This window comes from Corythoichthys intestinalis, chromosome 12 (genome assembly GCF_030265065.1).
Source record: "Corythoichthys intestinalis isolate RoL2023-P3 chromosome 12, ASM3026506v1, whole genome shotgun sequence".
NCBI classification, from domain to species: domain Eukaryota; kingdom Metazoa; phylum Chordata; class Actinopteri; order Syngnathiformes; family Syngnathidae; genus Corythoichthys; species Corythoichthys intestinalis.
In genome coordinates, this window is record NC_080406.1 from 19,539,693 (window position 1) to 19,561,789 (window position 22,097).

General features: G+C 39.0%; 2 protein-coding genes across 3 annotated transcripts; both read left to right on the forward strand.

The window, feature by feature from the left end:
* The first annotated feature begins 1,462 nt into the window (after positions 1-1,462).
* On the forward strand, positions 1,463-2,615 carry LOC130927286 (trace amine-associated receptor 13c-like). Of its 2 annotated transcripts, none has more exons than XM_057852996.1 (2): positions 1,463-1,547; positions 1,808-2,615. In XM_057852996.1, exons 1-2 carry the CDS (start codon positions 1,471-1,473, stop codon positions 2,613-2,615), a joined length of 885 nt encoding a protein of 294 aa, XP_057708979.1. In that variant the 5' UTR covers positions 1,463-1,470. The 2 variants fall into 2 exon arrangements, with proteins under 2 accessions (XP_057708979.1, XP_057708978.1); XM_057852995.1 differs by having other exon boundaries at positions 1,471-1,643.
* A 14,304-nt stretch (positions 2,616-16,919) lies between these two features.
* LOC130927328 (trace amine-associated receptor 13c-like) lies at positions 16,920-18,053 on the forward strand. Its single transcript, XM_057853090.1, has 2 exons — positions 16,920-17,092; positions 17,246-18,053. The coding sequence occupies exons 1-2, from the start codon at positions 16,920-16,922 to the stop codon at positions 18,051-18,053; spliced, it is 981 nt and encodes a 326-aa protein (XP_057709073.1).
* The last annotated feature ends 4,044 nt before the right edge of the window (positions 18,054-22,097 follow it).

Consider the following 22,097-nt stretch of genomic DNA (forward strand, 5'->3'; position numbering starts at 1 on the left):
GAATGGGAAAAAATTTGGACGTCCATGGCCGTCAATGGCATCAACATCCATACAGTCAATTGAATCCAAGTACATTGGCATCAATAGATTCGACATGCATGGCCGTCAATGGCATCAATGCAATGGAACTTCAATTAGAAATCCCATTGTAAGTGAATGGGAAATGTTCTCATTAGAAATGAATGGGACAGTTTTTGGCCAATTTCCTGGGGACCGCAACTTTTTTCAAAATTCTGTATACAACTGTTATGCCCCTCACCCTAACGGAATTTTTGATGCCCAAATTGTGTGATTTGGTCAAAAACTGAAGGACTAGATACATTTTGAAACTTTTCTTTGTTTCCCATTAAAAATGAATGGGCAAGTTTTTCGCAAATTGCCGGGAAAACGTACATATTATCAAAACCTTTTTCTCTGTCACTTTTATGCCCCTCGCCATCCCGGAATTTTTGATGCCCGTCCTGTGTGTTTTCGTCAAAAACTGACGGACTAGTAACATTTTGAAACTTGTCTTTTTTTTCCCCTTAAAAATGAATGGGCAGGTTTTTGGCAAATTTCCGGGGAACCGTATATTTTTTCCAAATTGTGTTAATAACTTTTATTCTCCTCACCGTCCTGGAATTTTTGATGCCCAAATTGTGTTATTTGGTGAAAAATTGTAGGACTAGATACATTTTGAATTTTTTTTCTCTCATTAGAAATGAATGGGAGAGTTTTTGGCAAATTTCCGGGGAACCGTAATTTGTTTCCAAATTCTGTACACAACTTTTATGCCCCTCACCGTCCCGGAATTTTTGATACCCAAATTATGTGATTTGGTCAAAAATTGTAGGACTAGATACATTTTGAAAATTGCTTTTTTTTTTCGGAAAATTGCCGTTTACGAGCGAACGGAAAATTTTTCGGAAAAAAGCCTGCGTCGCGCGAAAATTCCGGACGTGTGGATACTTGAACGGTGCTGATCGGTCAAGCGGTTCGGGCTGCGCGTCGCGCCGAAGGATTCCCATTCAAAAAAAAAAAAAAAACAGAATAACATATACCTGATCTTGGAAAGACCAGGTAATTAGTAAAAACACAATGCTTATGTGTATATTCAATGAAAAACACCTATTTAAAAGTTATAATATTTAAAAGTTAAAATAGTGCATGTGCATTTTCTGAGTGTATCAGGAGCTTCCAAAGAAATAAAAGCATCATTTTGATAGGCAAGGTCACGGCGGTCATCTGGCTCGATAATGCCGGAGATTCAAACTTTCGTTGCAATGAAACTCCTTGATTATTACTATTAAGGCCATTTTAGGAATATATAAAATTGGGTAAATGAGCATCTGGGGTCTGGCACTCATCATGACATCATATTTTGGCAAAATTGACCAATCACAATTGCTTGAGGGAGGGGATAAGAACACATAAAGTAAGATGGACAACATAGAGGTTTAGGCAGAACGCTGTTCGACCTCAAGGTTCTCCATGGACACAGAGGAACAATCAGATCTCTGCTTCCCACAGCTAGGCAACATCTCCTGCAGGAAGCCAACGTCTGATTGGTATCAGAGTTTTCTTTTCATAGTCCTCCTACCCACCACATGCATCTTCACTGTGCTGCTCAACCTGCTCGTCGTCATCTCAATCTCCCACTTCAGGCACATGCTCTTTTTCTCTGAACCTAACATTAGATTGCGACAGCAGTGAAATGTTCCAATGTGTTAAATGATGTATCCACTTAATTGTAATTGACCGGAGAGGGTTTTTAATAATAACAAGTTGTTTGCATTATTGATTGTTTTATGTGTGTGTGTTTGTGCAGGCAGCTCCACACTCCAACCAACCTCCTCCTCCTCTCCCTCGCCGTCTCTGACATCCTGGTGGGCTTGGTGGGGATGCCAGTTTTGATCACCATGAGCATATCCTGCTGGTTTCTTGGTGACATTGCATGTACTCTATTGAGTTACCTGACTTTAATTTGTCAGTCTTCCTCAGTAGGAAACATGGTGCTGATATCAGCCGACCGTTTTGTGGCTATTTGTGATCCTCTGCATTATACTGCCAAAGTCACCATGAAAAAAATTCAAATTTGTATTTGTCTCTGTTGGTGTGCTGCTGTTATTCATTGTGGGATTGTTTTGAAGGGAAAATTGGCTCATCCTGAAAACGGTAACACTTGCCTTGGAGAGTGTGTTTACCATATTGACATTATCGGGGGCATTCTGGACGTTATCGTGAACTTCCTTCTTTCTCTCGGCATCATTGTCATTCTATACACAAGAGTGTTTGTGGTTGCAGTGTCTCAGGCGAGAGCCATGCGCTCTCACGATAAATGTGTTGAATTACAAAATTCTGCCCCTTTCAGAGCAAAGAAATCTGAGCTGAAGGCCGCCAAGACTCTGGGTATTGTCGTCCTGGTCTTTCTAATGTGTTTCTGTCCGTACAATATCGTCAGTCTGATCGCTTATCATGAGAACGTGATGAATTATGTTGCTTATTTGTATAGTTTGAACTCGTGTGTGAATCCGTTGATATATGCTGTGTTCTACCCCTGTTTTAGAAGAGCTTTTAAGAACATTGTCACTTTGCGCGTACTGCAGCCCGGCTCTTGTGATGCCAATATACTGTAATCTCAATGTGCTCACCTTCAAATTGAATGCCCTCTGAATAACCACATTGACGTGCGTGTGTTGCTGCAAGTTGTTTTACTCTAATGTGTTTTGAATCACCTAACTTTCCTCTTTGACTTTTCAAGTGTTTGCTTTAGTAAGCACAGTACTTTATGCATTTTAGAAAATAAATGTGTTTTAATTTGTGATGCTCCGCAGCCTCACCTCCCTCTTTCCAGCAATTGGATCCATCACGTCTGCCTCGCCCTGACCAAGCTGCTACATCCAGTCTACATTGTTTCCGATTTCCTCTCCCGTATATACAATGTTGGATTGATAATAAATCAGTCAATATTCCACCTTAAAAAAAGGTCAAGGAGCATCATTTATGAATTAGCATGTATGGAAAAGCATGATTTAAATATGTATATGTATGTTTATTATAACCAACATAAATGTGGTATGTATTCTGCATATTTATAGTGTTTATTATATCATGTGTAGATTATGTATAAAATACATACAGTATTTCATAAGGCACTTTACATTAAATATTGTTCAATAAGAGTAAAAGGCATTTACAGACTGCCTGTAGATTTGTCATTTGTTTTTTGTCTCTTTGCATGTTTGAAATAAAATTTTTAATATAAAATAAACTGAATTGTCACTTTTACTCTCTGTGATATGTTTAAGATAAACATCACGTGGACTGAATTAGCCACTCTGACAGCAAACAAATATAAGATAATCATATATTATTAAATTTATTATATATATATTAGCAGCAGGCACAAAGAAAGACCATCAAGAAAGTAGTTTTATTTTCATCAAGTTGACAATATTAAAAGCAGAATGACGTCAGCGTTTTACTACAAAGATCAATTTATCTTAGCACCAACTAATTGTAGAGTTTGGGTTTATCCACATAATATATTTCTATTAGGTAAATGCCAGAATATTGAGACAGAATTTGGGGGGGCAAACGTCCAGGACTCATTATCAAAGTAATTGGTGGTTTAGTGGCGAGCACGTCCGCCTCACAGTTCTGACATCAAGGGTTTAATCCCAACCTTCCTGTGTAGAATGTGCATGTGCCTGTGTGGGTTTTTCTCCGCCCACATATCAAAGCATGTACAGAAGAATTGTCCTTTGATGTGAGTGTGCGGCAAATGGTTGTTTGTCTCATTGTGCCCTGTGATTGGCTGGCAACTAATTCTGGGTGTATCCCGGCCATGGCTGTACAGTGCTAGCATTTTGCTCGCATTTGCGCCTAAAGAAAATCTGTTTCTAAATAGAGAAAAAAAAAATTGGATCACGAGTGCAGATTTAGGATGCAGTACAGATTTTACCCCTTTAATTCACATTTTGCTCCTTTAAAATACTGTATAAGCGTTTGAGATGAAATTGGTGAGAGAAATGCAGCAGGAGATTTCTTCTGGATCTGGGTCAACCTGTGAATATACAGTCCCTGACAAAAGTCTAGTCGGTTATCCATTTTGTAGAGACAATTGCTAATAACCTGACTTTGAATTATTCAATTGGTTTCAGAAATAGCTCATATGAAAGCTATGACCCTCCCAAATGATGTTGAATGTACAAAAATATATTTGTTCCACTGAAAAAAGATTTATCATTTAATGAAGACATAGAGGTCAAATTTTGGCAAGAGAAAAGTTTTGTGGCCTACAGAAAGTAGTGTGAAAATTAAACCAAAAATGTACTTCAAATACAAAAATATGTTACATAACATAAGAGAATTAAGTAGTGGTGCTGTGAGCTCCAAATTTGATATTTTGTATGACTTCCATGGGCTTCGGCAAGGATTCATACAATTTATTGAGGAAGTCATCAGGAACATCAAAGAAAGCAGTCTTGCATGCCTCCCAGAGTTCATCAACATTGTTGGGTTTCGTCTTCCATGCTTTTTTACTGTGACGTAATTTGTTTAAAAGTTTAAAATAAGCGAGTGAATAATTTTTTTAGTCTTTTTTTTAACGAAATATTAGACATCAATGAATGATTCTAAGCTAAAAATGACAAACATTTTGAATAATAAATATAATTAATTATATTTAATTATTAATGGCTGGGTTTAAACAAAAGCTGTGCGCGACGTCTGTAAACGGGGGTTTCCAGGGTAAAACGAACAAATTAAAAATAGTTCGGGAGCTTAATGCGCCATGAATCTGCTCTTGCAGCATGTAGACATATTGTTCTATCAAACACAACAGTTGTCTTGGCTTAAAATACAGCAGTTTCTTTTAAAGAGGAGTGCAAGAACAGAAACTGCTTTTCAGTCTTGTCTGTGTTTTTCGCCAAATACGATTCTTTACCTTCTTTTTATGGCTAGGCTGAAACAAAAGCGGTTGCGCGACGTCTGTAAACGGGGGTTTCCAGGGCAAAATGGACAAATTAAAAATAGTTTGGGGGGCTTAATGCGCCATGAATCTGCAATGGCAGCATGTAGACATATTGTTCTATCAAACACAACAATTGTTTTGGCTTAAAATACAGAAGTTTATTTTAAAGAGGAGTGCAAGAGCAGAAACTGCTTTTTCAGTTTCGTCTGTGTTTTCCGCCATATAAATCAATTGTAGCCTGGCAGTTCAAGCCTCAATATCATACACCTCTCGCAACTTATGTTCCCACTGCACCACTGTGGGAGGCTGCGGATTCCTCCATTTAATAGTCACCAGTTTCCTGGCCACCATTAATAGAATGTGCAAAAGATATTTTTGTTCCTCCGTAAAGACATCTACACGGGTTAGAGCCAGGAGAAACTGTTTTGAGGTAAACAGTAAGACAACACCCAAGACTATGTCAATTAAGTCCTTTCTAAAAAATTATGTAACTTCAGGCAGTCCCAAAACATGTGAGTATGGTCACCAATCATCCCTCCAGCACTTCATTACATATGGGTCATTTACAAATTTAGAGACAGTCAGGGGTGTGCTGAAGAACCTTGTGTTTGTTTTCCAATCAAAGTCTTTCCATTTGTTACTATTAATTCCTCTATGGCAACCAATACACATTTTTCTCCATTATGAATCCTCAATTGTAACAATTTGTTTTTGATATAAAAAGGATTACAGAGCTGGCCAAAAGTATTGGCACCCCTGTGATTTTGTCAGATAATGCTCAATTTCTCCCGGAAGGTGAATGCAATTACAAATGGTTTAGTGGTAATATCTTCATTTATTTTGCTTGCAATGAAAAAACACAAAAGACAATGAAAAAAAAAAAAAAATCATTATCATTTTACACAAAACTCCAAAAATTGGGCCGGACAAAAGTATTGGCACCCTCAGCCTAATACTTGGTAGCACACCCTTTAGACAAAATAACTGCGAACAACTGCTTCCGGTATCCATCAATGAGTTTCATACGATGCTTTGCTGGAATTTTAGACCGTTCTTCTCTGGCCAACTGCTCCAGGATTCTGAGATTTGAAGGGTGCCTTCTCCAAACTGCCATTTTCAGATCTCTCCACAGGTGTTCTATGGGTTTCAGGTCTGGACTCATTGCTGGCCACTTTAGAAGTCTCCGGTGCTTTCTCTCAAGCCATTTTCTTGTGCTTTTTGAAGTGTGTTTTTGATCATTGTCCTGCTGGAAGACCCATGACCTGTGAGGAAGACCCAGCTTTCTCACACTGGGCCCTACATTATACTACAGAATTTGTTGATAGTCTTCACACTTCATAATGCCATACACACGCTCAAGCAGTCCAGTGCCAGAGGCAGCATTGCAACCCCTAAACATCAGGGAACCTCTGCCATGTTTGACCGAGGGGGCCTTGTTCTTTTCTTTGGCCTCGTTTTTCTCCTGTAAACTCGCTGTTGATGCCTTTTCCCCCAAAAGCTCCACTTTTGTCTCATCTGACCAAAGTACATTCTTCCAAAATGTTTTGGCTTTCTCAGGTAAGTTTTGGCAAACTCCAGCCAGGATTTTTTCTGTCTCTGGGTCAGAAGTGGGGTCTTCCTGGGTATCCTACCATAGAGTCCCTTATCATTCAGACGCCGACGGATAGTACGGGTTGACACTGTTGTACCCTCGGACTGCAGAACAGCTTATATTGTTCGTTATCCACCATCTGCACAATCTTTCGATGAAATCTCTCGTCAATTTTTCCTTTCTGTCCACATCTAGGGAGGTTAGCCAGAGTGCCATGGGTTTTACATTTATTGATGACGCTGCGCACGGTAGACACAGGAACATTCAGGTCTTTGTAGATGGACTTGTAGCCTTGAGATTGCCAATGCTTCCTCACAATTTTGCTTCTCAAGTCCTCAGACAGTTGTTTGGTCTTCTTTCTTTTCTCCATGCTAAATGTAGTACACACAAGGACACAGGACAGAGGTTGAGTCAACTTCAATCTATTTTAACAGGCTGCAAGTTTGATTTAGTTTTTGCCACCACCTGTTATGTGCCACAGGTAAGTAACAGGTGCTGCTGATTACACAAATTAGAGAAGCATCACATGATTTTTCAATAGGTGCCAATACTTTTGTCCGGCCCTTTTTTGGAGTTTTGTGTAAAATGATATTCATAAAAAAAAATATTTTTTTAAATCATTCTCTTTTGTGTTTTTTCATTGCAGGAAAAATAAAATGAAGATATTAATACCAAAGCATTTGTAATTGCAACTGCAGGTTCTTGCCAGGTTCAGACAGCATCTTCACAAGTTATTCATTTTCTTATTTGATCGATTTCGGATTAAAAAGACCATTTCCCCACAAGAAGCCCATTTTTTTCCCGAGTTGTGTTAATACTTGAATATGATTGTTTATTTGTTTGAACATATGCCATCTGGAAATTAACCTCAAAGATGAATCACACTTGTAAAAGCCCACAAATGTCTTCCTGATATCTTGTCTGATTTCTTTTGACTTGCCATGATGTTAGTCATGTTACACAAAAAAGTAACGAGTGTTCGGTGTGCCTTTAACACATTCACAAGAGTGTCACTAATTCAATAAAATAATGTCCACTCAAAAAAATAAATCATAGTATTTATGCAAGATCCTTATTTCAAGTGGTTACACACAACTGCTTTAAAGAGCATACGACAGGAGAAAAAAAAAGTCTTAAATAGCATTATTATGTGAATAAGAATCATATTTTGAGACGATTTGACTATATACAACAATTTAGCAAAGTGCAGATGACTAGAAATTAGTCTTTTAATCTGCTGGTTAGCCACACCTACCATTATAGGGCTCAAGCGTCCCCAACAGGTGGATGACGTCAGCGGGAGACTGGGCTCATCGGTTTTACTATTCAGCCCATTGAGGGGGAATTATTCAGAACGAGGAAAACGCGACGAAGAGAGCCACAAAATGTCATTGTTTCTGTCTCTCTACTTCAATATTTTTACAGGATATTCTTTTTATCCAAGTATTTTTTCCTCAATTGCTAGATAAATGGCATGGTCATGACAAATAACAGTCTTGTGCTAAATGGAATATGAAATAATAAAAATGCACTTATTCAGGACGACATGGCAAAATTACTCCATAATGGTCAAAACTGTCGACTTCACCTTTACTGTCGCACCTCCCGAATGATACTTTATGACACCTAAATCGGGCTTATGTCATTTCCCTTCCCAGCTTCGGAAAATGTAAACAACCCAAGAGGCGTGACAGCTAGCCGACATGCTAACCCGAACCGAGTGATGTTTCAAAGTCTTCGAATCGGAAAATCACACATAACTAGCCCGGATCATTTGACATGACGACTGGGTTGTCGATTGTCTTCGCCGATCAGCAAACCGCCCGGCGGAGAGCAATTTACAGCTCGTTCCCCGGAGGAGGGCGGCTGCAGTTGTTGTGCAGCTAACATGCAGCTAATGCGCATGAGGAGAGCTTTTTACATGCCTATCAATGATCAAACGTAAGTAGTCCTTTATTTAAAGAAAGTTTGTAGTGTTTACTTTGTAATCGCTGTATTCACCAGTATTTGACATGATACAAAACAAGATGTTTACTCACTTCCTCGTAAGTCCCATGGTCCCACAGTAGTAGGGCTTGTTTTGGCCAATATCCAGGGGCGGACTGGTAATCTGTCGCTTCTGGAGGATCACAGAACGGCTGGTGCTCTGGACAGCCGGCGGCCGCCATACATACATCACTGTTTTTATCCCCCACTATCCTCAGTATCTACAGTTTGCATCCAATCCCAGAGGTGGCAGCAATGCGCATGGCTGTTAACCGCCAATCTGATAGGAGAAGAACGAAGAAAGCACAGAGTAGCCTACTTACTCCTTATGGAAGCAAAATAGCGACGAGCGTGGATAAACAATATGGATTGTGGTGGCAAAAACAGACGAGGGAGAGGGTGATGATGAGCTGGTGGAAGTGTCCCAGACAAGCGCAGGGCAAGTAAGTAGGGATGAGGAGGGTTACTTACTAGGTATATTGGCAATTGTTATCCACCAGGTAGCTACATTTTAAATGAAATAGATGGCAATTAAAGGGTTAGTGCCAGCTAGTCCATGTCCCCGTTTGCAATCGTGTCAAGTTACAGTATGCTAGACCTACTATCCCTCTCCTATGAAAAAATATTTTAGCTGTAAAACAACGTCTGCACACGCAGCAGCAATATTAATTCAGAAGAAATATAACAAAATATTAATTAAATGAATGGTTTTACTTTGAAGATTAGGTAGTTAAATTGATATGATATATATTTTTAATCATTTATACCGTATTGACCCGAATATAAGATGGTGTTTTTTGCATTGAAATAAGACTGAAAAAGTGGGGGTCGTCTTGTATTCGCGGTCTAGACTTTCTACCCATTCACGACGCTAGATGGCGCCAGATATCATTGAAGCGAATGCTGAACTTGAGGAGTAATGTTTTTGTCATGACAGATCTCAGCTACTCTCAAGTTTAACCAGTTTGCATTATTTTATTGCAATGTTTTTCCTTATTCAGATTTGTTTCATGACTACAGTTACAGTTAGACCTCACTTTGATGGTTAATACAGTTATTGGAATTTTGTTGTTTTATCACAATAGATTGGTTTATTTACATTTAAAAAACCAGAAGCCATTAATTTACGAATGTGATTGCACTTTAGTTTACATATTTAAAAGTTAAGATATTAAGATTTGAATGAGGCAAAATAAAATGCTTTTTCTCTCAAATATATCATTATAATCATTTCTTTCAGATGTACTGTAATTATTCTCTGTATAAAAATAAATATGGTGTTCAAAAAGTCTTTTTTCAAACTTGAGTCTTGAAAAAGAGGGGGTCGTCTTATAATCAGAGCCGTCTTATATTCGGGCCGATATGGTATATTGTTTTGTTTTCTGGTAAATACTTTCCAATGAAGGTTATGTATACAGGATTTGTCTTGAAATGTTTATTGTATTTTCATTGAAAATGAAATTGAAATAGTTAATTTCTCAGTGTGTATTCAAGTTAAAATGTATAATAATGCAATGTGTAGTTCTTCATAGCCGCTTCATTCTTCTCTCAAAGTGCACGAAATTGGTGCATTTTACAATAAAATGTAAAAAAAAAAAAAAAATTCTCCCGGGGGGGCATGCCCCTGGACCCCCCTAGAAGGTCTGTGTTTCCCTTCGTACAGCAATTTTTGTGGGCTAAGCTGAGTCGAAGTCCAGGGCTGCTTTTTAGTCCCAGTCCGCCCCTGCCAATATCCACCGGTGAATGGGAACCTTTTGAAACTCCAAAAAGGCGCACACGCCTCTCCCTCAGACAGCAAGATTTTTCTGCAGCCGTTTGGCTGGCATGATGCGAAAAATAAACGTATTAATCCACAAAATCAGCTGAATCCTTAGTCACTCATTTTCATGGCGCGGGATTCAAAAAACTAAATAAATATAGCCATCGCTTCCACACACATCCAAGCGGTCCATATCATTCAGGAGTATAAAATACCGCGTGTATGAAATAGACATGCTTTTTCGTGTCACAGGCACTTTAAGTAACTATTACGTTTTGTACTGAGATGAAAAATGCCTAACTGATTTGAACAACTTAAGCAATTCCAATTCAAACCTTTTACATGCAAAATGTGTAACAACCTTTTGTTTTCTTACAATAGGACTGTTATTTTTAAAGTATTCATTAATATTCTGGATGAGTGGGGGAACCCTAGAGCAGAACATGGGCCTAATTGGCAATTGTACTCTTCTGTTGCTCTCGTGAGAGGTAACAGAGTGACTTTGTATCACTTTAGTATGCATAAAAGTCAAGGTCGCTATTTAGCTTTTTCAACCAAACACACTCCAACTATTTACAGACAATACTGCTTACAGTCGTGGTGTCACTTCACCCACAAGTTTTTGCGCACTTTGCTAGGGGTGTCTGTGTTCAATTAACTTAATTGACACCATGCCAAGAGCGATCTTAACACTGCTAGTGTATAGACTTCATAATGGTATTGACAGGGCGCGGGATCAGTTAATAGGGGGCCTATCGCTGTCAAAGCTGACCGAGGGGAAACACAGACAAATAGCTTTTTACGTTGAAATTTTTTGTGAATAAATGCTTAAATCCCTGAATTCTTTATAGATATGGACGCAAAACAGTCTTGATTCTTTGTCAAAAGAGCGAAGAACCGGGCAGTTAGCATTTCTCTAATGTAAATATTAGGGTTGTCAAAATTATCGCGTTAACGGGCGGTAATTAATTTTTTAAATTAATCACGTTCAAATATTTGACGCAATTAACGCACATGCCCCGCTCAGACAGATTTAAATGACAGTACAGTGAAATGCCCAAATGTTAATTGTGTTTTATGGAGTTTTGCCGCCCTCTGCTGGCGCTTGGGTGCGAATGATTTCATAGGCTTCAGCACCCATGAGCATTGTGTAAGTAATTATTGACATCAACAATGGCGGGTTACTAGTTTATTTTTTTGATTGAAATTTTTACAAATTTTATTAAAACGGAAATATTAACAGGGGTTTTAATATAAAATTTCTATAACTTGTACTGACATTTATCTTTAAAGAACTACAAGTCTTTCTATCCATGGATCGCTTTAACAAAATGTTAATAATGTTAATGCCATCCTGTTGATTTATTGTTATAATAAACAAATACAGTCCCTATGTACCGTATGTTGAATGTATATATCCATCTTGTGTCTTATCTTCCCATTCCAACAATAATTTACAGAAAAATATGGCATATTTTATAGATGGTTTGAATTGCGATTAATTATGATTAATTAATTTTTAAGCTGTAATTAACTCGATTAAAAATTTTAATTGTTTGACAGCCCTAGTAAATATGTCAAATGTGCTGCCAGTCTTTAAGCCACTCTAGCGCCGCCTTATCACCACAAACAGCTTTTTACGCTGAAAATTATTGTGAATAAATGCTTAAATCCCTGAATTCTTTATAGATATGAACATAAAACAGTCTCGATTCTTGGTCAAAAACAAAAAAAAAAATCGGGCATTTTTACGTAAATATTGCGAACTATGACGCCAATGCTGTAGCGGTTAATTTCTCCCATTGATTTTTTTCACAACGTTTCAAAATGCATGCATGGTACGAAAAATATAATAATTACCTTGAATCCTCGAAAAAAATCACTCCTGAAACCAGGGGTCGCGTTAACCGAATATTTTCCGTCGTTGACCGGTTTTTTAAAACGGTGACGGAAAAAACTGAAGTCCATCTGTCATTTTGACAGGTTGCAATTCACACCCCAGACCACAGGGTGGCGAGTGAGCATATTAATTAGCTATTGTCTCTCTTAATGCATGACGTCGTTGGCTATTCTGTCAGAATATTGTAGCGTCACCGGGGTCTGGCGGCGGCACTGTGATTGACACATCAACGCGAGGTTCTTATTGGTGTACCCGGTGTGCCAGCGCGTCATCCAATTGGTGGACTAGATTGCCGCCTGTGTATAGACCCCAATCACATGACATCACAAGTCCGCCCCCCTGACTGGAGCCGCCATATTGTGTGTCAGCTCGTCGTGTTTACACATTACCGCTACGTACATGCCTCCTATTACGGCGTGTTTTTCTGCTCGTTAACATTAATAATCAAAACGGTGAAGGCGTGTGTGGCGGTTGGTTGCAGTAACAGAGAAGATAGACGGAGAGACTTGAAGTTCTACCGTATTCTGAGAGACCCGAAGAGGAGAGCGAGATGGACTGCTGTAATTCGACAAGAAATCTGGGCACCAAACGATCACCACAGACTATGTAGTAGTCATTTTATATCTGGTAAGATGCATTTAATATATATTTAGAAGATTTTGGGCTGACAACCACAATTAAGATCATTGTGTGACGTTGGTGATTGGGGTCTATATAGTTGCCTCTTTTTCTTTGGGGGCGGAGTTGTTGTTTTGTTGGTGTTGTTGGCGGTAAGCAGAGTAAAAAGAGGGAGAAAAATGCCACGACTTCCGTGTCTAATTTTTCGCCGCCAAGCAAGCGTTACAATATTAACTAGGCCTGCAAGCAGGACTGAACGGGCCCTCGCAATCTAGCGCAACTCGGACGTCACGCAACTCGGACTGTGTGCAGGTTAGGGTGGTGGCAGATCCTCCTCTCTAATCATCTCATTAGAACCTAACATGCTCGAAAGTCGCCTATTTACAGTCCCAGACCCAAGAGATAAAAACCCCTATTGGAGAGAGTACTACAAAAAAGGAGCCACTACTGAGCTCAACAGCCAAGCCCTTATTGAAAACCAAAATTAATCTTCTAACTGGGCCAATTCGACCAAGTGTGCCAAATATTGTGGCTCTATAAGCTGCCTGAGTCTCTGAAAAAAAATATTTCCTTTAAATGGCGAACAAAGGGTCGTCACAGCAACAGACAGAGACACGTGGACATGGGCCGTAAATAAGTATTTTAATAGGTCTTGAAACTACAATGACCAACCTGAAAAGAACTGGACATGTATTGGAAAAACGAGTGACTTTCTATTGCCACTAGATGGCGCTGTAGGGTTGATGCAAATGACCCCTACAAGGCCCTTCAGGGTATGACTCTCAACAAACACGGGAAGTTTGGCGCAGATATGTTCTATATCTGCCGAGTTATGACTGTTCAAAGTTTTTGGAGAGAAAAATTGTTGACAGTCATTTTCACTTTCCTGTTTGGACCCCTCCGCTTCAACGAAACTTCAATATTTTTCATCAGGCACCTGAAGACAGGTCTTAAGGCTTCCCTTATGCAGCTTTGAGGTAGATTGATTTTTTTCCCTTTAGAGGAGGAGTGTGTCCCGTAAAAAAAGGGCATTTCCTGTTCCCACTAGGAGGCTCCAAGCACAAATGGTAAATTTTCAATCCAGTCCTGCTCAGGCTGGTATACCTCACACACATGCCAGATTTAAAATAGATTGAACGTTGTATGAGGGAGTTACCAGTAATTTTCCGAATTCGGTGTTTTGGCGAAAAAATGGCCGACTTTGGCACCCCGCCCAGGTCAGGCCCGTGAATGAAAACACACCATTTTGATAACTTAAGATTTCATATGCCTCATGAACAGTCTCGCCAATTTTGAGAATGATCAAACTAATTCCCTAGGTGCCAAGGTGTAAAATGTGCACACTGTAAATCGATAAAAATTTCACATTCAATCCAAAATACCCGATTTCCTGTTGGGTTTGGAATACGCATGCAAGAGACTTTTTGGAGCAGTTTTGTACAAGGTATCGACTCTCCGAATTTCATCCCTCTACGTTGAAAAAACCTAAATGGAGAGGCCTTTTTGAAAATTTCAAGGGGGCGCCACTGAGCCATTTTGTTACATGTTTTCGTAACGTTGCAAGATTATTGAACGTTATGCAAAGCCACATGTATGTCCAAATTTTTGTGAGTTTTCGTGCATGTTCAAGCCTCCAAATGTAAACTCCTACTGTGAACCGATAAAAATTTCACATTCAATCCAAAATACCCGATTTCCTGTTGGATTTGGAATATGGGTGCAAGAGACTTTTTGGAGCAGTTTTGCACAAGGTATCGACTCCCCAAATTTCATCACTCTATGTTAAAAAAAACCTAATAGGAAACGCCTTTTTGAAAAATTCAAGGGGGCGCCACTGAGGCATTTTGTTACATTTTTTCGTAACATTGCAAGATTATCGAACGTTATCCAAAGCCGCATGTATGTGCAAATTTTTACGAGTTTTTGTGCATATTCAAGCCTCCAAATGTAAACTCCTACTGTGAACCCATGAAAATTTCACATTCGATCCAAAATACCCGATTTCCTGTTGGATTTGGAATACGGGTGCAAGAGACTTTTTGGAGAAGTTTTGCATAAGGTATCTACTCCCCAAATTTCCTTGCTCTATGTTGAAAAAACCCAATAGGAAAGGCCTTTTTTAAAACTTCTTTCTGTCGCCACTAGTTGGCACTGTAGAGTTGATGCAAATGACCCCTACAAGAACCTTCAGGGTATGACTCTCAACAAACACGGGAAGTTTGGCGCAGATATGTCGTATACAGTATCTGCCGAGTTATGACTGTTCAAAGTTTTTTGCGTGACAAATTGTTGACGTTCATTTTCACTTTCCTGTTTGGACCCCTCCGCCTCAACGAAACCTCAATATTTTTCATCAGGCACCTGAACACAGGTCTTAAGGCTCCCCTGATGCAGGTTTGAGGTCAACAGATTTTTTTCCCTTGGAGGAGGAACCTGTCTCGTAAAAAAAGGCATTTCCTGTTCTCACTAAGGGGCGCTAGACCTAATGTGTAATATTTCAATGCACTCGTGTTAAGGGTGGGATACCACACATACATGCCAAATATGAAAAAGATTGAACGTTGTGTCAAGGAACTATTAGTCATTTACTGAATTTGTCATTTTGCCGAAAAAAAGGCCGACTTTGGCACCACGCCCAGGTCAGACCCGTGAATGAAAACGCACCATTTTAGAAACTTAAGATTTCATATGTCTCCTGAACAGTCTCACCAATTTTGAAGATGATCCAACTAACTCCCTCGGCGAAAAGGTCTCAAATGTGCACCCTGTAAATCGATAAAAATTTCATATTTGATCCAAAATAACCGATTTCCTGTTGGGTTTGGAATATGCGTGTAAATGCTTTTTTGGAGCGGTTTTGGACAAGGTATAGACCCCCCAAATTTCATTGCTCTACGCTGACAGACCCTAATGTTATAGGCCAATTTTAAAATTTCAAGGGGGCGCCACTGAGCCATTTTGTTATATTTTTTTGCAACGTTGCAAAATTATCGAAATTTACAATTTTCCGGACGTATGTGCAAATTTTGGTGACTTTTCGTGCATGTTCAGGCCTCCAAATTGGCCGTTTTCATTTGCCCTGAAAAAAAAAAAAAAAAAAAAAAAAAAAAAATAATAATAATAATCCTTTGCAAAACAATAGGGCCTTCGCACGCTTAGTGCTCGGGCCCTAATTAAAAATGAATGAAAACTAAATACTATTGAATATGTCATCATTATCATTTAAAAAATTTAAGTGACGGGTAAAAATAGATTATGACCGGATTTTTATGACCCTGTCAGTCAAAATGACAGACAACGAAAATGTCTAGCGCAACCTCTGCCTGAGACAGTCCTTCCTGTTTGTATGCGGTACAGCTTTCGTACTTTTTCAACCTAAATCCGGCGTTGGCTCGCAGCATGTGTTGAATAACTGCAACCGACTGCGAATAACTGTAGCGGACTGTGGGACGGCCCCCTACTTGAAGGCGTGGCGCAGTGTCTGTGGAAAGTCCGTCAATATCATTATGAAGTCTATGGATAGTGTTAAAACAACACCCAAATCAACATCGATCAACTCAAGATTTTGCTGTGTACGGCAACCTCAGATTGAAAAAAGTCATACAGTATGTGCAATTACGTTATGTACGCATATATTAAGCAATGCTTTTTCATAAGTGTTTTAATTGACTCTCTTACATGATGAATACAACAATATAATCAGTAGGTAGTAAAAACACAACGCTAATGTGTATATTCAATGAAAAACACCGATTTAAAAGTTAAAATATTTAAAAGTTAAAATAGTGCATGTGCATTTTCTGAGTGTATCAGGAGCTTCCAAAGAAATAAAAGCATCATTTTGATAGGCAAGGTCACGGCGGTCATCTGGCTCGATAATGCCGGAGATTCAAACTTTCGTTGCAATGAAACTCCTGGATTACTACTATTAAGGCCATTTTAGGAATATATAAAATTGGGTAAATGAGCATCTGTGGTCTGGCACTCATCATGACATCATATTTTGGCATTATTGACCAATCACAATTGCTTGAGGGAGGGATAACAACACATAAAGTTGCTGGACAACATTGAGGTTTAGGCAGAACGTTGTCATAGCTCAAGGTTCTCCATGGACACTGACGAACAATCAGATCTCTGCTTCCCACAGCTAGGCAACATCTCCTGCAGGAAGCCAAAGTCTGATTGGTCTCAGAGTTTTCTCTTCATAGTCCTCCTACCCACCACATGCATCTTCACTGTGCTGCTCAACCTGCTCGTCGTCATCTCAATCTCCCACTTCAGGTACATGCTCTTTTTCTCTGAACCTAACATTAGATTGCGACAGCAGTGAAATGTTCCAATGTGTTAAATGATGTATCCGCCTAATCGAAAGGGTTTTTAATAATAACAAGTTGTTTGCATTATCGATTGTTTTACGTGTGTGCATTTGTGCAGGCAGCTCTACACTCCAACCAACCTCCTCCTCCTCTCCCTCGCCGTCTCTGACGTCCTGGTGGGCTTGGTGGGGATGCCAATTGTGATCACCAAGAGCATATCCTGCTGGTTTCTTGGTGACATTGCCTGTAGTCTAATGAATTACCTGATTTTCATTTGTCAGTCTGCCTCAGTAGGCAACATGGTGCTGATATCCGCCGACCGTTTTGTGGCTATTTGTGATCCTCTGCATTATACTGCCAAAGTCACCGTGAAAAAAATTAAAATTTGTATTTGTCTCTGTTGGTGTGCTGCTGTTATCCATTGTGGGATTGTTTTGAGGGAAGAATTGGCTCATCCTGAAAACGGTAACACTTGCCTTGGAGAGTGTGTTTACCATATTGACATTATCGGGGGCATTCTGGACGTTATCGTGAACTTCCTTCTTCCTCTCGGCATCATTGTCATTCTATACACAAGAGTGTTTGTGGTTGCAGTGTCTCAGGCGAGAGCCACGCGCTCTCGCAATAAATGTGTTGAATTACAACATTCTGTCCTTTTCAGAGCAAAGAAATCTGAGCTGAAGGCCGCCAAGACTCTGGGTATTGTCGTCCTGGTCTTTCTGATGTGTTTCTGTCCGTACAATATCGTCAGTCTGATGGCTTATCATGAGATCGTGATGAATTATGTTGGTTATTTGTATATTATGAACTCGTGTGTGAACCCGTTGATATATGCCGTGTTCTACCCCTGTTTTAGAAGAGCTTTTAAGCACATTGTCACTTTGCGCGTACTGCAGCCCGGCTCCTGTAATGCCAACATACTGTAATCTCAATGTGCTCACCTTCAAAATAAATGCCCTCTAAATGAACACATTGAGGTACATGTCTTACTGCAAGTTGTTTTACCCTCATGTGTTTTGAATCACCCACGTAACTTTCCTCTTTGCCTTTTCAAGTGTTTGCTTTAGTAAGCACAGTACTTTATGCATTTTAGAAAATGAATGTGTTTTAATTTGTTATGCTCCACAGCCTAGCCTCCCTCTTTCCAGCAATTGGATCCATCACGTCTGCCTCGCCCTAACCAAGCTGCTCTATCCAGTCTACATTGTTTTGTAGTTCTTCTACTGTATATACAATGTTGGATTGATAATAAATCAGTCCATATTCCACCCTCACAAGAGCATCATTTATATATTACTATGTCTGGAAAAGCATTTTCCCCCTTAAATATATATGTTTGTTATCACCAAGATGAATGTGGTATGGATTGGGCATATCTATAGTGTTTATTATATTATGTGTAGATTATGCATAAAGCACATACAGTATTTCATAAGGCACTTTACATTAAATATTGTTCAATAAGAGTCAAAGGCCTTTACAGACTGCCTGTAGATTTGTCATTTGTTTTTTTGTTTGAAATAATTTTTTAAATATAAAATTAATATAAAATAAACCGAATGTCACTTTTACTCTCTGTGATATGTTTAAGATAAACACGTGGACTGAATTAGCCACCCTGACAGCAAACAAATATAAGATAATCATATATTATTAAATATATTACATATATTAGCAGCAGACACAAAGAAAGACAAACAAGAAAGTCGTTTTATTTTCATCTAGTTGACAATGTTAAAAGCAGTATGACGTCAGCGTTTTACTACAAAATTGGGTTTGTCCACATAATATATTCCTGTGAGGTAAATGCCAGAATATTGAGACAGAATTTGGGGGGGGGGACTCATTATCAAAGTAAGTGGTGGTTTAGTGGTTAGCACGTCCGCCTCACAGTTCTGACACAAGGGTTTAATCCCGACCTTCCAGTGTGGAGTTTGCATGTTCTCCCTGTGCCTGTGTGGGTTTGTATCCGCCCACAACTCAAAACCATGTCTGGAAAGTAGGGTTGAGAATCTCTGGCATGAAGCCGATTCGATATGTATCTAGATACACAGGTTACGATTCGATTAAAAAACGATACAGAGCGATTCGATATGATTCGATACAGTGTAAGAACGATACGGTTCGATAGAGTGAAAACGATACGATAGTAAATATTTGTTTTGTGTGTTTGTACAGTATTGTAAACATATAAAAAGACCACATTTCTAATATAGCAAAATTAAACAACAAAATTTCATACCAATGTTATATTTTTTTATTTTAAAAAAATAAATGATAAGGCTTACTATATGACCCTCATTTTGTTGGATGGGATTGATAATAAAATAAAACTCCAGTGACAGACAACAATAAAGTGCACTAATTCAATTACTGTATTTCCTGGTGTTTTAAACACAAGAGGTAAGTAATTTAAGTGCAAACTTTCAACGTAAACATCTTACAAACAAAAAATATTAATTATATGCAGCAGCTCTAGAGAAAAAAAAAAGAATTAAACCTGCTAGTGTTATCATAAATAAATGATAAATTATGTTTTACGACTGGTATAATTTGGGGAATAAAAACATGGCATTTTAGACAAACAGGTCAATAATCATTACTTTAACCTAATACACAGCAAAGTCATTTACTAATGCCTGTGCTTCCTCATTTTTTATTCCTCATCACTGTCCATATCTTTTTTGAAGGGCAGATTTTTCTTGAGGAAGATCAACTAATCCACATGTTCATGTTTAAGTAGACTGCGTTTCGTGGAAACAATATGCCGCCCTTTCCACCATTGTAGTGGGTTATTTTTCAGGGTTAAAAACTCACGATCTCTGTACCGCTCCACACGTCACACAAGCTCTGTCCCATGCGAACAGATCTGGCTGCCTTCATCACTTAAAATTCCGACTTTTGTTTTCTGGGTGCGTTGAAAATCAATCGCTGCACGTCGCTGGCGTCGGTGATCACACTGTCCATTGTTTTAGCATGTTACTTCGTTGCCACTACTAGTTTCGTTTTGGGCTGTGAAGAAAATGCTACGGAGCGTGCGTTACAGTAGTTTCGTTAGCTCTCGCGTTGTTATGACACGCCCGTGACGATCGGGTAATGACGGCGACAAGTAGCGGTTCTGACGAAATGCATGGGAAGTTGAGGCAACCATGACTGTGAGTAGTGCTTGTCCATATTATATCATGAGTGTGGTCTCGAGCCAAGTGCGCTGTGTGGTGAATGACACAAGCGCAGCATGTGAAGTAAAAGCTAAATTATTATCATATTAAGCAATGCATTGAACTAGGCATTAGAAGCTGATTCTTGTGCTTGCGATAGCCGAATTCTACCTCTATTATCGGTTCATTGAATATTTAATGGCTAATTACTGTTGAATGGTAACTTTACTATCGATACATCTGTGTCTCTCACATGTAAAACCGGATATCCGGTCGTATCGGTTAATCGTTCTCAAGCTTACTGGAAAGTTTTAGAATTGTCTTTTGGTGCGCGTGTGAGGCAAATGGTTGTTTGTGTCATTGTGCCCTGTGATTGGCTGACAACTAATTCTGGGTGTATCCCGGCCATGGCTGTTCAGTGCGAGCGTTTTGCTTGTATTTGCACCTAAAAATAATTTGTTGTAAGAAGAGTAAAAAAGAATAGGAGCACGAGTGCGAGCACAGATTTTACCCCTGTAATTCGCATTTTGCTCCTGAAAAATTTAATAGATTTTAGAGGAAATTAGCGAGAGAGGTGGAGCAGGAGAAGCTGTCTGGGTCAACCTGTGAATATAGATGTTAATGATTCTCAATCTGAGATTACATACATTTAATTAGTATCTATTTAGAACCATTTCCTTAAAATTGTATGACTTGGATCAAATGGTTTTGATATCTTTTCACAAGATTTGCCCATTCTTTCAAACAGAAGTTGTCTAATTGAGCCAAATCTGGGATTTGCACTGGCCATTTCAGGTCTGGCCAAACTTTTTTTTTTTTTTTTTGGGGGGGGGGCGCTTTGTTTTTATTGAACACACAGCAGAATACAACACAAAAGAATCCTTGACAACATCATCAATAGTCTACAAAAGGTATACATATGTTGGGAGAAAACAGACAAAATAAGGCTGGTGAGTGAAAAGCAAATACATCTATGCATGATTTCATATTCCTATGAATACAGCATATTATGGATACCCTTCAATAAACTAAGTATTCTTCAATACTTAGGCCTCCATCTTTTCTGGAAACATACACTGCTGGCCAAAAGTATTGGCACCCTTGCAATTCTGTCAGACAATGCTCAAATTCTCCCAGTAAATGATTCCAATTACAAATGCTTTGGTAGTAATATCTTCATTTATTTTGCTTGCAATGAAATAACATGAAAAAGAATTTAAAAAGAAAAAAAAGAATTAACACTAAAAGTCCCAGAGAATGCTGGTACTCCTAATAGTCTCAAGCAATGCCCGAAATGGCATACCCCCTGGAAAAACCCAGAGGCGGCCAAAATGACCCAAATGCTTTTAAACTGGCAAGTCATTGTCCGACAGACAACAGCTGTTCATATGGAAGTGCAATTACTAGATATACATTGTGTTGGGATGCAGCCCAAACGGAAGGGAACACACCAAGGTTGAACTATTCATATGATAGTTTGCGTCAGTTCAAGTCAAGCTACATTTATTTATTTACATTTATTTTTGGAGTTTTGTACTTATTGCACATTTTTTAACTCACTTCTCCTACACTACACAGGGGAAACAGGGGAAAAAATGGCCCAAATGTGTACATTGTTTTGAAATATAGCGTTTTAGAACTGCAATTTGAGTGTATAGCAGGCATTGTGTCTATTGTTTAGAAGGACTGAATCAGGGGCACGGAGCATGAATTGTGGTCATTGTGTCTGAAGTTGGTCCAACAAAATGTGTAAAAACTTTGAGGAAAAACAGTAACAGGCTGAGTTTGTGTAGTGAGAAGGAGGATATATTA

Coding starts and splice junctions, on each gene's coding strand:
- LOC130927286 (XM_057852995.1), top strand. CDS start 1,471: ATGGACACAGAGGAACAATCAGATCTCTGCTTCCCACAGCTAGGCAAC. Junction 1,644..1,807: donor ATCTCAATCTCCCACTTCAG/GCACATGCTCTT, acceptor GTGTTTGTGCAG/GCAGCTCCACACTCCAACCA.
- LOC130927328 (XM_057853090.1), top strand. CDS start 16,920: ATGGACACTGACGAACAATCAGATCTCTGCTTCCCACAGCTAGGCAAC. Junction 17,093..17,245: donor ATCTCAATCTCCCACTTCAG/GTACATGCTCTT, acceptor GCATTTGTGCAG/GCAGCTCTACACTCCAACCA.